This window comes from Alligator sinensis, unplaced genomic scaffold (assembly GCF_000455745.1).
Source record: "Alligator sinensis unplaced genomic scaffold, ASM45574v1 scaffold746_1, whole genome shotgun sequence".
NCBI classification, from domain to species: Eukaryota; Metazoa; Chordata; order Crocodylia; family Alligatoridae; genus Alligator; species Alligator sinensis.
The window spans coordinates 2,010,132-2,026,396 of record NW_005841959.1 but is presented as its reverse complement, the minus strand read 5'-3'; the positions used below and the strand labels follow the sequence as shown (position 1 = coordinate 2,026,396).

The 16,265-nt window shown below is 38.8% G+C and overlaps 1 protein-coding gene across 7 annotated transcripts in view; it reads left to right on the top strand.

The window, feature by feature from the left end:
• DMD (dystrophin) overlaps positions 1-16,265 on the top strand; it is a 1,961,037-nt gene that overhangs the window by 1,279,708 nt on the left and 665,064 nt on the right. For all 7 annotated transcript variants that reach the window (XM_025200207.1, XM_014518487.2, XM_025200208.1 and 4 more), the window contains 2 exons: positions 1,843-1,990; positions 4,428-4,577. In XM_025200207.1, the coding sequence (XP_025055992.1) occupies positions 1,843-1,990; positions 4,428-4,577 (298 nt within the window). The remainder of the gene's footprint in view (positions 1-1,842; positions 1,991-4,427; positions 4,578-16,265) is intronic.

Below are 16,265 nucleotides of genomic sequence, written 5' to 3'. Positions count from 1 at the left end.
AGCAGCTTCTCAGGGACTTTCTAGTCTAGTCTGCAGCAGCTCTGTGCTGAGAGAAGGGCTTTCAGGACTTAAGCCCAGTGGCCCTGCTCTCAATGTGGATCCACTGCATGAGTTTCAACAGGACTAAAGAGCTCTAGGGCTGCAGTCCTGGAGCTCATTCTGAGGGGCCTAATCCTTTTGTTCTCTGGAGCTCAGTCAGTGCCCATCACCCCACACCCTACTGGCTGGGCTGCCAGCTGGTTGGGCTCCAAGCTGGCTGGCTCCACCTGATCACTGAGGAGTCTGATCCTTCTTTCTCTATAGCACAAGTGGTGTCTGCCCCTCATGCTGCTGCCAGCTGGAAGCAGAAAGCACTGTGGCTGCCAGCTGCTCTGGGGCTGTGGTGCTCATTCTGCTTGACATCCCCAGGGGACAAGGCACTTTGCCCAGCCCCACTGTGCCCCAGCTCACCTTAAGCCAAGAGGCCACTGCATCCTGGCATACTGGAGGTGGGTGGAATAGCTGTGAGAGCTGGCCACACAGTAATGGAACAAGAATAAAATTAGGTTGATTAGAGCTAATCCTGCCCTGGAGTGATTTAACTTTAAGTCAAATAACAAGTGTTTAAGCCACTTGAAAGGTGCTAACATGCAGCCAGTCCAGGGTTTAAGAGCTTCAGAAGTTACCTAAACTTACTGTGTAACAAGACCCTTACTAAGGTTTTTCCAGAGTTGTTTTGTTTTCTTCCCCTTACTAGCCATAAGAAGGGCACTTGTGTGCTTATACATATTGTAGGACCATTGGTCAATTGGGTGATGGGAATGGTAATTTTCTACTTAGCCCTTTCACCCTGATACTTATCAAAGACATTCTTTTTGAAAATGGAAATTAGTAGAAATTGGTCAGTAGAAATAAATGTATGATGAGTGAGTCTCTGCTCTTCATTTCTTCCAGCACAGTAGGAATGGAGAGCAAGGTGTTGTAGCATTTGAGAGGCTTAGAGGATTTCAGAAATAAGGTAGCCTGGGGCAGAGGAGTCTGGCTTCAGACAAAGGACAGAGTGCTAATTTTGGATAAATCATAAGCCTTACTATCAGACACGTGAAGAGCACATAGCACTTTTATCTGTATTTTAGCATCAAGGGGCTTCAAGACAGAAGTGGTGACCTCATGCCTCTCGAGACTCCCACATAGAAAGGAGACAGGCAGAGAAGGCAACAATTGCTGAATACTTACTTGATAACTTTACAGGCGATATATATAAAGAGGAGCGAGAACAATGTTTGTTTTTGACTAGTGTTCTTAAGCGTTTACATCTTGGGGTTATTTGCTCAAGGTCACACAGTAAATAACCCCATTTCCTGAATGCCAAATCTCAAGCCTCCTCTGACTATCTTTCAATGGATTTAAGTGCCTAATTTTAAGATTCTATTTTTCTAAACTGTAGTTTTAGATTTCTTACAGTTTCTCAAGCTGGGGTCCTCTTCTGGTTGTTGTCCACAAAGGGGTCGATTTGGCAGAGTTTTGAATTTCTATTGAATTCTTGGGACTTGCAGCACCAAGTCCAAAATAAAAATTCAGAAAGGTGGAAGATGACTTGAAACTGCTAATTATAACCAAGTCTTTATTTTCAGAATGTATTTGATATTCCTCTTTGGAAGTTTTTTCTGACCTGATCAGTTCTGAAGCAAAGAATACTATTGTGCTTTCCTTTTTAAAGAATGAATGTTGATGGCAAATAATGTTTATCATTTTTCTTTTATTTGTTTATGTATTTAATATTAAAAATTGCACATGAACAGTAACAGCACATTAAACAATTTTGCCCTGTAAACATGTAGCACATTCCTCTTCCTGCTGCAGGCTAGAAGAAGAAAAGAATATTCTGTCAGAATTGCAAGAAGGCTTAAATGAGTTCGCTTTCTGGTTAGAGGAAGCAGACAGAGTTGCTGGTATTCCTTCTGAACCAGGAAATGAAGAGCAGTTAAAAGACTCCCTTGAAAAAGTGAAGGTAGTGTATTTTGAATGTTAGTTTTGGTGTTAATTTGTTTGTTCTGTAGACAAAACAAATTGAATTGCTGTTGTCATTTTTCTTCCTGTTAAGTAGATTTCTACTCCTCTTCTGCATTCTAGTAGGCAAACCAAAATCTAAAGTTTTTAAAGCACAGGCACTGGAATGTACTGACCGGATTAAAATTAGATGCAACACAGTAATTGAAAACATCTTGTAAGAAATAGTTGTTGCCTCTTCAATTGTGTCACCTTCAAGCCAGTGTCATTTAGGTAGTACAATTCCACAGTGTACCACTTAAAGCGCTGAACTGTATGACGTCTTTAAAATGTTACAAGAGCATCCTCTTTTGGAGATTGTACTTGTATAATTATATGAATAAATAAATCACAGCCTTGACCAAAATTCCTAAGGAAGTGAAAAAAAAAAAAGAAAAAAAAAGATGTGTAGAGTAGATCTGAGATGTGATGATCTTTTCAATCTCAAACTTGAGGCAAAATTCCAAGATACCTCTCCCCACAACTGAATTGCTAAGTTTTGTAAAGCATGTGTGCAAACACTTTCAGATTTGCAGGAAATATCTGGTTCTCAGCCAATTCATAGCACTGTAATTACCCTAATTTCATAGGTATTTAAATGTGAGTTTACAGAATATGGAATTGTGAATAACAGTTGTATAACAAGGTTTAATAAAATGCAACTAACCAATATGCTCATCACAAAAGCATGCAGATACTCTTACATGGGTCCCCAAGACATCAAGAGCACTAGAAGGCATTAGAAGATGCTTTTCTAAGTAACAAACTTAGAAAGGCATCTTTTTTCATCTCCTAGGGCATAAAATAATAATTATAATCCCACCTATATCTCACATGAAATATACTTGCTGCTTCACAGATAAACAATCTATCCTGTGGGACTACAAGTTCTAAAGGAAATGCCAGAACGTTATAACATTTCTGGTCTTCTCTCTTCTGCTGTATAGCTCCTCTGACCTCTATTATGGCATTGGTAGAGCTATGGAAACCTGAAGTATAAAGTTGCTAATGTCAACAGCTGTTTGGCTCATGCTGGATCTGAGAAGGAGAACGCACCTTTAAGGGCCTATGCAGATGTATGGTCTCTTAACCTAAAATATATTAATGTATGAGACAGTCCTGCTTTCCCTCCTGAAAAATGGGTCAAAATCATTATAAGTTCTTTTTTTCTTAATATCTCTGTCACCCTACGGCACATCAGGCTTGTTTTGGGTTTTTTGTTTGTGGGTTGTTGGTTTTGTTTTTGTTTTGTTTTTTTTGGGGGGGGGGTTATAATGACCGCACAAAGGTTTTTTTAATGACAACTACAACCCTAATAGTGTAACAACTAACTTAAGCTCTGCACTGGCCTTCTAAGATTGTGCTAATCAGATAAAGGAAATGACGGCTAAAGAAGTTTGACTTCTTATTATATAATTTTTACTTACTTGATATCAAGACCACAAATTTGAAATAATTATGTGTAAGAGGGAGAATAGATAGACTTAAGGTTGAGAATATCTAAATTTAGATTCAAGGTTGCCCAACTTTTTAAAAGCTGAGAGACGCATTGGCATGAACCGCTGCCCCACACTGGGCTGCATGCCATGCAGACTTCCGCCCTCCCACTCTGCTGTACCCTCAGCTTCCTAGCCACGGGCTTCCCCACTACACCATGCCTGCAAGAGTGCCCTGGGCCATGGGTTTTCCTGGCACCATGGTCTGCACTGCACTGCACCCCTATGCATGGGGTCAGGAAGTAAAAGCTGCAGGAGGGTGGGAAAACCCAGAGAACCCAGATGCTGCTGCAGCCAAAGCTGTGGGGAAGGGGAGAAGGCAGCTGGATGGGAGTCTGGGAGCCACAAATTAATCCTTTGGAGGCCACTTGCAGCCCAAGGGCCAGCAGCTGGACAGCCTTGGACATCAATTATGAAGAAACAGGCATAGTAGGCAGGATGCAGCTTATATTACCATCTTCCTCTAATTTACATAGCTGTCTTATGAATAATACTGTTTATGAGGTAGATCTGGGTGTTCAGCACTACACAAGACCTGGAACCCCTTCCATGGGACTTAATTCACACTAACAAAAGGCAGAATAAATATATATTCCTAAATCATTTGGTGGCCAACATTGGGATTCATCACATTAGCAGTGAAACTTTTTATTTCTCTCCAAGAAATTTCCTTCTCTGTTGGCCTTCTAGGGTGAGGCTTTCTTTGTCCAGGATATATCTGCATAACGTAGTCAACATTTGTGGTTTTCTGAGCTTTTAAAGCTCGTAGCTATCTGTACTTAACTAAAGCCAGAATTTAGTTGCTTTGACTGACGGAGTAATTGATTAAAATTAAAAGAAGAAGGTAAGAGAGTAGAAGATTCTCCCATGGTTCATGTTAAATGTTGCATTTGTCTGTTTCAGTTCAGAGTTGAAGAGCTACCTCTACGCAAGGGAATATTGAAACGATTAAATGAAACTGGAGGAACAGTACTTAGAAGTGCATTGCTGAACCCAGAAGAAAAACATAAACTTGAGAATAGACTGAAAGAAGTTAACCATCACTGGATAAAGGTTAGACATATTAATAATAATATTATGGCATCTGACTCTTGCATATTTTGCGCCTTGTGTTCTCTTTCTCTGGATGAATGTGCTTGGTTCTCTGTGTTTTTATATATTTGAGTAGCATAAAGCATACACATATGTAACTGAGAGTTTCAAAGTAATGTAATAACACAGTTGTCTGATTTCTTTTTTTTTTTTTTAATGGGTACCTGAAGTTAGTTCTACATCTATATTCAGGTACCTAAATGAAGTGATCTGCTGTTCAAAAATACAGAATCATAGAAAACTAGGGCTGGCAGGGGCCTCTAGAGGTCATCTAGTCCAATTCTCTGCCTGAGGCAGGATCATCCCTATCCAAACCATCCTAAGCAAATCCTTATCTAAACTACTGCTAAAATAGGCACCCACTTCCACACAATCACAAAGCATAGCACCATAACTTGGTACAAGTAAAACAGAGGGACAATGATGACCAATGTCCTTCTGTTACAAGTGGGGATTAAAATATGCAAGGGGTGTTTAATAAAAATTAAAAAGCCCTCACAATCTGTACCACTCTTGTCATGGTGTAAAATTCAGATTCTTTCCTGACCCCAAGTGGTGATTGGTCTGACCCTGTCGGAGAGGCAAGACCTTCTAGCGGGGATCCTCCAGGTTTTAGTCCTAGCAGGAGCACTGGCACACCCCAGTCAAAATCTGCACCCTTGGCTGCAGCCAACACACAGTGCTTCTGAGGAAAGCACCTCCCCCTTTCTCCGATATATGTATCCACAGGAGAGGGAAGAAATTCCTTCCTGACTCCATGTGACAGCCAGCAAAGCCCAGAAGTGTGGGAAATCCCCATAGGCTTATGCAACCTCTTCAATTATCCAGTGTTAATAAGGGATTTATTCCCAAGTCTCACCTGTTTTGTGGTTGCTATTGCTACTATGAGTCCACAGTGTCTTCTGGGGCTTTAATGATTCTTCTAAATTACTGCCAATATTCAAGAAGTGGTTACAGAGATGTAAGATTTTAATAGTGGCCATCAACTGCAGACTTGGTAGAAGTCCATAGATGCACATTCTTCTTTCATGCTAAATAAAAAATTGGTTGAATTCTTATTTTTTCAGTGATAACCTGAAAAACAAGCTACCACCTGAGCTGTGGGCCAGCATGGCAAGGCTGCATTATAAATTAAGCCATGTGGTCTAGGACATTTTACTGGGGACGGATCACAAATTCAGAAACTGAGACACGTATTTAATTTCAGCTGTGTGTCTTTGTATATGTATTAAGGAAATAAATTAGAAAGCAGGGAAAAAGTAAACAGACAGTAAGAAGTAGTAGCCTCAAGAGGATGCCGAGGAATGATGCTTAGTCTCATAAGGATGTTTCATCTCGGGAAGATACCAAGAAATATAGTCCTTTGGACCAGGAGACTTGCTGAGGTGCCCAACATGACTTTTAAAGAAGAAACTTCTTCCTACTGCTCTTTCTCCAATACAGAGCAACAGAGTTTGCCTACATTTTTCTGTAAATAAAGAGAATTGCATCAAAGAAATGACTCATCCCTATCACAACTTCTCCTCTTTACAGAGACAACTTAGGAAGGCTTAGAATATTGGTTAACTGCTCAGGCTAAAAGGGGCAATAACATTGATCAAAATTTGCAAAACTAGAACTCTAGAATTGGGAATATAAATCACTGTTTAGGCACCTAACTAGACACATCTTTCTCCAAAAATAGGCTCTCTGAAATCAATTTTAGATACAGGAGTTCAGCACCTTTGATAATCAGGCTATTTATTTTTACACACTGAAATATGGATTTATGTGCCTATACTTAGGCAATGATGATGGAAAATGTTGGCTATAATTTGAAAACTTAAAAGAGATATTTTCACTAAAAATATATTTTCTTCTTCAGTTATTGGGATGTTTTTGTAAAAATGGTAAAATCCATTTAAAAGGAAACTTCTAAATTAATCTCTGAATATAATCTGTCATTGATATATTTTTGCATCTTGAGACTTCTTGAGCAGAATATTTCTTCTATATTCCTTTTATTCTGTAGTTTTTAACAGAGAAAAATTCTAGTTCTCTTACTGTCACTGCTAGGGTAACCTGGATAACTATGAGCACTTATGTAATTTATTATGGTTTTTAAACTCTTGTTAAGGAGCAAGGAACACCACTTCTGTTTATATGTAGCTGTCTTACAAATTGTACAGAAGTGCCTGGAAAAGCTGTAGACTAGATTAAATAATGTATTAGGCAGGACTTTTTAGGCTTGGAATTTACTGTCCTTAAGAGCCTCCCAAAATATATACCATATAAAGACAACTATTGTATTAGATTATGCAGCTGATTTGTTAGCACTTTAATACTTGTAAAAGTTTCTAGCTCTGCAGCTATTCCATTATCCTGTTGTCCATTTTTTTCCTATCAGTTTTCCTACACATGCATTTACACCATGTGAGCTGAACATATTTGAATGTAAATAGAACACAAAAGTAAGTTTTCAGTCAAAAGTGCTTAGTTTTAATTGGTTACACATAAAAATGTGCAAAATTCCTATACTTTTGTTAAAATCATTATCTAGTTCACTTGAAAGGTACACTTGAAGGAGTTTGAAGGAATTTGTGGACCTTTTTAACCAACTTGATCTTAGCTTCAAATTTGTACTGCAACTCAAATAGAGACATTCTTTATACATTAGGAAATGCTCTATAGTTTTAGTGGTGGTCTGTCTTGAGATATCAGATAAATAAGAAAACAACAATAGGTCCTTTTTGCTTAGCCTGAGTGCCACTTTGATCACACTTGCCAGGAAGTGTGTGTAGGAGGTTTTACAAAATCTTTCTTTTGCTCACACTTTTATAATCTGAAAGGAGCATCAATTCTTTTCTTTTCTTTTTTCACATAGTACTTTACAGCTGGTGGTAGCAGGCTAAATTTTTTAGGTTCAGGGCATGTAAAATAAGAAACCCCTTCTATTTTGCTGAGGAATGAGAATTTCAGTTACTTCAACTGTGCCATGTCCTTTGCCTTTAAACCTAAGGGGGCATGTCCTGCAGTTGAGAACTGCCTGCCCTGTCACTAAAGAAGGATACAGTTGCATGGATCATTCTTGGAAGCAACAGCATAACTAGGGTGGGGAGAGGGGAGCACCTATGCTGGGTGCCAACCAAGAGGTGGTGCCAGGATAACCCCTGCCAGGAGTCTTTGCCACACATGAGCAGTCCTCTGCCAAGTGAAGCACTGCACCAAGCAGTGTATTTGGGGGTGCGGGGGGGTGAATGAGGTAGGCAGAATGGTGCTGCTTCCCTCCCCACCCCCTGGTCTATTGTGGTTGGCATACTCTCACTGCTATGTCTCCCCCCGCACCCCACCTCCTCACTTCAGGCACTCAGTGAGCTGCCTGTGCCACTGCCTAAAAGAATCAAGGGGGAAAAAAAGAACATGAAGCAGCTAGGGCCATAAAACAGTATGTGTTCATGGATAATCTTGTGTTTGCAGCATCTGAAGTATAGGTCCTGCAGCTTTTTGTTTTGTGGAAGGAGCACCCCTTACTCTTTTTTGCCAGGACAAAGTGCAGAGATCTTTACAATGAGATCCTTGTGGGGTGTCTTGTCCTGGGCCCCTTCCACATTTTTTTTTCTTCATGAACTTGCAGTGCAGCCCATTGTTTCCATCTGGTGTTCATTGATCACCATCTGGTGAATCCAAGTGTTACGTATGAACACTTACACTTGGATTCCGTTCTGCTTAGAAGATGTCTAAGGCTAGAAGTAATGTCACTGAAATGAAGAGGATCAGCTGTGCTGTGATTTGTCATGGCACAGCTGATGCGCTCCATTGGGCAAAATGCACATTGCCCTTGATGGTTCAGGACAAGGAACAGTGTGATCTCTCCACTTTCCCCACTTGGCCAGACCCATCTCCCATGACTACTGAGGATGAGTCTGACTCAGTTGGGAAAGGGGGGCTTTTACCTGCCCCACCAGGTACACGCCCCTGCAATCACAGGAGATGCGTCTGGCTGAGCAGGGAACCCTGATTTCCCTGCTTATAGAGAAACACCCCAAGATTCATGGGGTGCCTTTTTGTAAATGGAGAAAGCAGACAGGTGCTCCAAGGTCTAGAGGGGTCTTCAAGCCCTGACAGCACCTGCTTGGGGTGGTCAGAGAGTACAAGCAGCTGAAGCTTGAGTTGCTTGTACTCCTCTGTCATAGGTAATAGATGTCCAGCACAGTAAAGCCATAGAGTCTGTTACCATCTTGTCATGTCACTGATTTTTCCTTTCGTGTCATACAAGGGTATCAGTGTTCTGCTTACTCAGCATTTGTGCTGCCATTAAATTTTTTTATGGCATCACAAGTGAGACATCAGGCAACGTCTGTTTCCACCCTAAGTTTAAGTCTCTAAATGTGATCCTGTTCCACCCTGATCAAATTCATGAAAAACAGTTAATGCAGTTTTTCTACCGTGCCTTCACTTAGATTTAAGATTAAGTAACAAAAAGTGAAGTGGAGGAGCACCCACCCAACTTCTGTGTTAATGGTTTTTTAGGGAGTTGATCAGGGTGGAATAGTTTGTATAACACACAAAATACCACTTGTATGTCACAGGGGGAATAGGATCTGGCCTTTAGTAATCTGAACCCCTCCTGCTTATTTTATCTGACAGGATGATAATGCTTCAAGAAATATTAAGAAATGCAAGATGATGATGTTTAATTGTAACATAAAATGTAACAAATCATAAACTGGAGTTATTTCATGGACCTCAGTGGAACTATAGAAACTACACCATCTGAGATGATGCCTGCTGTTTTGTAGGGTTATGCTGGACTTCTGTTTATCTTGATCTGAGTGATAATGGTGAGGGAAACATCATCTGTGATTCTTGACCTTCAAGGTGACATACTTAAAATAAGTCTTGTTCAAACCCTCTTTGTATTCAGAAATCATTGCCCTGCAGCAATGAAAATAAGCCTAGAAAAGAAATAAAGTAGGAAAGGAATTGCAGTCACATTAAAGAAGCTTTTTGCTTTAACTTCAGCATTGTCTTTACTTTTAGGTGTTTAAATCATATGCTGATGACCTTGAGAACAGATATTTGAAAAAAATTTCTTCCCTTGGAATAGCAATAATTAAAAAATGACATTTCTTTGGTCATTGTTCTAAATAGTGGTTCTTAATATGCTACTATGTTAGACAGAGTTTAAATGAAGAACAAAGATTAAAAGCCATGTTTAAAAGTGTGAGTTATAAATTCTAGCCCAGTTTCATTTATTACACTTTCCCCTAAGCCAACATTTTGTGTAAAAATGAAAATAACAGTTCTATCTTTATGAATGGTCTTAATAATATAGAGAATGACTTGTTCTGTCAGTCTTTATGCTTTCACATCAGTAATTTTTAGGGTTTTTTTATAGCTCAAAGAATCTAATAACTAAACTTCTACTGTTGTGTCCAGGTAAGCTGGCCACCTGGTGCTTTAGAGCATAGAAAAGGGATACTAGACATTGGAGTTTGTGATGAATTCAGGTCTTGTCATATACCACCTGCCAGGGCACGTAAGAGATCTGTAATGGGTTTCTTACCTTTTACTGTGCGGTAAATGGATTGATAGATTAGGCCTGGGGACAGTGAACCATGGAATCAGAGGTTTGCTGGAAGGAGTTTATTACTATTTAATGTTGTTCTTGGTGAGGTGTCAGCCAAGAGGGATGAGCTAGATTATCTAAGAGTAAACTGGGTGCCAGAATCAGCATTCTCCTCATTTATCCACCTTAGTCTTCAAGACATCCACTGTATGTATTATGAAGGTTATTATAAGTGCCTGATGGAGACATTTTGTTTTGCTGCCTTTTAATTTGTCTGCTGGTATTAGAACTAATTACTAGACACTGAAGAGACCATTTCAGTGTTTACTGCCAGAGCAAATCAATTTGTTGTGCTCTATGAACAAAAGAATTTGAGTGAAGTGACATGGCTATAATTTGTGAACATTTTCAGTACCACCAGGCAAAGTATAGGTCGTCTTAGGTTGGCTGATCAAGTGTAGAGAAAAACAGATGGATCTAGAAAGTGCAGGAAGGCAAAGTCATAACAAGGTTATAGTTCATGTACTGTGACTGTGACTATATGTAGGTTACCTGTGTTGAAGTCACATTTCTAGTGAAGTTATTATCCATTAATAAAGCTTAATGTGTGCATACAGTTGCAAAGTTATGACAACCAATATTTTGCAGGCTTGGGGGACTCGTGTCTTTGGACTTGTCCAAAGTTAGTGCTATTTCCATAGTTTTGTGCTTTGTTATAGATAGTTAATCACAGAAATTCATACTCATAATAGTGCATATACATGTTTTCAATAATGGGTCTGATGTACCAGAGTGAAAACAGGAAAAGGAAATCATGCTGTCCTCTACTTAGCAAAGGGGAAAAATGAGAAAATTATAGGCCTGCAGACACTGTAGTGATAGTTAGATAAATAGCAAACTAGACAATAGGTACCTGTAGGTAACATCCATTTATTTGTGCCTTTTTTTCTTTGATAGTAAAGAACAAAAACCATTTAAACAGAAAAAAAATGGAGACCTTGGCCTTTAAAGCAAAATTTACCTGCAGAACTTAAGCTGTGAGTCCCCCTCCCCAGACTTGATTTCTGAAAATTCTCTTTAAAAGCCTAAACATTTGTTACAGGAGTATAAGTTGTAGCCATGTTGGTCTAAGGACATAGGCAGACAAGGTTCTTTGGGTGAATCTGATATCTTTTATTAGACCAAATTAAATAGTTGGAAAACAATTATTAAGCAAGCTTTCAGGTTCAAAAACCCTTCATCAGGCTGAGGAAGTTTCAGTAGTTGTCATGCGCTCTTTCTGGATGGAATGAAAAGTAAAGAAGCCAGAGGCTGGTCTGGTATGCATACAAGACATGATATTATGTTTTAAACAGTTTTTTTAATTAAAATGAAACTCCTCTGTAGATAGCATGGGCCCATGTGGTGCTCCCTCTGATTTGAAATCTTGGAGGTAGGGAAGTGGTGGCAATTAACACTGCCACTGCTCCCCCCACTGCCAAATTTCCAAACCCAGTGGAACAGAGTCATGCAGGGCTGGGACCATTGGTGTGACCCAGCACACAAGGCTGGGGCTGTGGGCGTGATTTGGCATGTGAGGACAGGGCCTGATCAGCACATCTGGCTGAGGCTGATTTGGAAATGAGTCTTGGATTCAATAATGGTAAAATCCTATGAGCTGCTGTTGAGAGACATTTTGCCATCTTGGGCCACTTTTGAATTGAACATGTATAATAGTCCATCCTTGTTTTGGTTTTGACCCAATGGAGTCTTTCAGATCTGGGTTTCAAACAGTGGTAGGAAACAGAGTTGTGTGATACGTTGATATGTTTTTAAAATGCCAAAGAAATTAGTTTCATGGAATCAGAAAAAAATTCTTGCCCAAAGTGGTAGTAACATTGTTCCTTTCCTTTCTGTAATTAAAGAAAATCCTATTTTCACAACATGTTGAAATTAAATGGAAGGTGACAATGACACCAAATTTAACTAGACATGAATTATGGCCTGGAAAAATAAATATTGAAAAAGACCTTAAAACTGAAAAATGGAATTACATTGGAAAATAATATTAATAAGAATATATGGCCGATGTACCATATCAAAGGTAAAAAAATACGTTTTTAAATTCTTTTTAACCTCCTGTATAAAAGAAATTTGACATAGTACTACTGAATTTGGGAGGATCGACAAAAGGTTCTCACTCGTTGTGGATTGCGGGACGAGTTCTTCTCATTCAGGGCCAAGAGAGACTATTGCCCTACTGTTTAAAATCTTTCAGGTGAAGGTAATTTCCAAATTACTCTTTGGAATAGAAGTAGAGAGCTTCACAGTTGGAGAAAAGCTTGGTTCAGCTAAAAATATCTGTACTCCTGTTGCTTTTGAAACTCAGTGCATCAGCCAACCTGGAGATGATTTAAAAAATAACATAGATCTTCAGAAAATGTTCACTTTTGTTAAAAACAAATAAAATGTGCCCAGAGAGTGCTTAATAAGAGTTCAGTACTTTGGTATATGTTGGTCACTCATAACAGAAAGCAGTTTATTTTCCAAACAAGTTGTCTAGGAATTATAGATGGTAAATCCTCAGAGGATTCCTGTTACTCAGTCAAGATCTCAGCTTAAAGCCAAATTTAGAGATGGGAAGACCAGTAGATAAGGTTGCTAAGAAAAGAATCCCTTATAAAACAAAGGTTTGACTTCCTTCAGTGATACAAACTCAGCAGTAGTGTTACTATGTTCTGGTTTCTTTCTTTCAGGTTCTCTTTTGTTTTTGAGCGTTAGGATCCCTTCTCCTTATAGAACATATTGGCTTTCTTTTCAGAACTGAAGGATCATACCAGACTCAGATTCCAGAACATTTTAGGGATAGATGATTAATATTTCCCACATAGGATGTCATCTGTGGGGAAAGTTTTACTAGGAGACGGCCTGCACAGATCCATGAACACCTAAACCATCTGCATGTTGCATGGACAGACTAAGGCCCTGTCTTCATCACATGGGGAGGAATGGCGGTTCAAAAGGGAGGAAATATTTTGTTTAGTCTGCACTGAAATGAGTAGGTAACAACCTGTTCTATAAAGTATATAGAAACAAAAAATCAGCCAGGGTGACTGTTACTGGTATAAGGAGCTATTAATTGTGAGTAAAGAGATTAGAAGCATAATCCTTCTTATTTCTCAGGGTTTCTTAGGTGAAATGAATTTCTGTCTTTGACTTTAAGGAACAAATCCAGCTCCACTGAATAGTTGGGGAAGATACAAAATGTAGGCAGTTTCAAGTCCTCTTAAAAAAAAAAAAAAAAAAAAAAAAATATCAGTTAAAAATAATGTTTTAACTTTGGAAATCAGGGAATTATACTGATTAAAACTTTATTACTTTGTAATAGAAATAAGGAAAAAAATAGAGAAAATCACTATGCTAATCCACGTTTTGTGTGCGTAAGTGTGGTTTCGTATTTATGAGACTCCATTACATTTATAAAATAGACCACACAGCATTTAATCACATGCTACAAAGAATTGATTAATGTAACAGAAGCCAAGCAATACTTTTAAATAACTGAGCACAGTACAGTTTCTGAAATATTGAAATTTCATATTATTCAATTTGGTTACTAATGAATAAAACTCAGTAAATTACAGCAGGTCTCCCTGTCACTAGGGGGAAGTTGAGGAAGGATTTACAGTATTCTACTTTACAGATATTTCCCTTCCTGTAGGACAAACCATATAAAGGAATAAAGAAACCTAGCATGAGGGGCAGGGACCCCAAAAACAAAACCTCAATTTGGTTCAATAATTAGCATCTTTTGTAACAACGAAAATAAGCTGATTTAAAATATTTGGGGTTTTTTCCTTTTATGGATGTGTACAGAATTCTTCTACCAGAGAAATCTTAGTAAGTCTCTCCGATCTTTATCACGTATACAACTATTTGAGTATATGTTTTCATTTTAATTACTTTCTAACAAGAGAGCACTTTCAGTTAACATACTTCTGGAATGATGTAATATTTATTGATTCTAAAACACTGTACCAAAGGTATCCTAAACAGCACTGTTTCCCAGAGTCCTCATTTCAGTTTGTAAAGTATTGAAATAGTCATTCGCCATGATCTTCTGAGTATTTTGTTGTACAAAAACAAAGATGATTTATTTTGCATTATTTTTAATATGCATAATATGTATGGCACATGCAAGATAGTCTATGTATTATTACCTGCTATTATATTACATGTAGTAATAATTAATAATAATACCATCAACGCAACACCTAGAAGCCCCTGCCATAAGCGAGGGCCTCAATGTGCCAGGCATAAACACAGGACAAAAAAAATCATTCTCCAAAGAGCATCTAACACAGGGGCCAGATCTGACCCACATGAGCCACTGGCTCATGAAGTGGAAGCTTTGGCAGTGTTTGGCTTTGGGGAAGCTTTGGGACTACGCCATGTCAAGGCTTGCTGGCCAGGCAGCTAACCAGTGTTACTGCAGCTGGACAGTAGGGAGGTGTGGCAGCAGGGAGAAATAGGGTCATTCTGGGGAGCCTCAGGAAAACATTGGCAGCCCCTGGTCTAACAGAAGAGATGACAGATTGACAGACACAAATAGGAGAGATTTATGCACACCAACAAAAATATTTAGATTTTAGAAAACCAGCAAGTGTGACATCATTCAGAATGTCTCACTTCAAGAAGATGGCTATCCTAGGCGTGTTGTCTGACAGAGACTTTAAACTTTTTGGCTTAAGAGTTGGATACATCCATTTAAAAAAAAAAATCAAAAGAAGAATACAATCAAAATGGGTTTTCTCATTTCTGAGTGCATAACTATAAATTCAGCAAATGTATCATTTTTGCAACACCAAGGGAGTGCTATCTGAATGCTTTAGAATCATGTCTTCTAAGCCTTCTTAATGTGTTAATCAATAAATGGATAATCAGTACCTTAGCGGATACCTAGCAGAAATCATTCTGGTTGCAGCTCTGATTCTCTGGCAATATTAGCAAATCGTGTTCTGGCACTGGGGTACCTCTCTTGATAAAGCAAGGATACTACTCCCTATCTTACAGGCATGTTGTAAAATTAATTAGTTGAAGATAGTACATGATTTACTAAATCATGAACATACTAAACAACATAGAATTGGGTAGTAGTCATGTTACATGTTACTTCATAATTCCTACAGTAAAATATGTGATCGCTCAAGTTATTAATGGCACTGTCAATTTTACTCTTGTTAAATATTAATAAATAGTCTTCCATTTACTGTAGCTTGTTTACTGTTGTTGGAAAGGATTAGTCATCCTCAAAGCCCTTCAAGGAAAGACTTAAGATATTTGAATGCTTTTTTGGAAATCTGGCAATAATTATACAGTATCCACGGGCTTTTGTGTAGCATTGCTGAATCTGTTTTTCTTTTCTTTAGAGAAAAGTTCCTAAATTTCACAGGCATAATCAGGATTTGTTGTTCTTTGTAAATGTCAGTGTATTGTTTCATTAGCTTTCTCTTAATTGTAAGCTTAGGCGTTTATGACAGCAAGCATAACTGCTACAATATTGCCTATAAACTCTGGGACAGGTTGTTCACTTGAAGAGGAAAAGGCATGGAAAGGCACTGTCTAAATGGAAGTCAGGAGGATTTCCCTGTAGTCCTTCTCTCTTGGTATTGGGGGGGGGGAGTAGCTTCAAATTGTCTGTTTTGCGTGGTGGGACTACACCTTTCCTTTGGCTCCTGCCGCTACTCTCACCATGGCCCTGCACATTTTATTAATTTTTTTACTGGGTAATTTCCATGAGATTTCCATGAGAGAAGAAACTGTATTTCTGTCTGTTCCATTTTCCAAACCTTTCCTAACCCACATGGAGAAGTGAACTTGGGGGTAGGTGTTGGGGACACCTGTTCTTTTGGATGAAGGGCAGGTCAATGTACTGGACTTAACTATTAGGGTTGTGTGAAATTTTGGCAGCTGTTTTGTTTCAGAGGTGTTTTAGGTTGTTTTGGCACCCAAAACACTGAACCCAAGTTGAAACGTAAGGCTCTGAAACATCTCCAAAATGAAACAAAGCATCCCAAAAGTTTTGGAAATGTTTCAGAAAACTTTGGAGTTTCAGAGCCGGG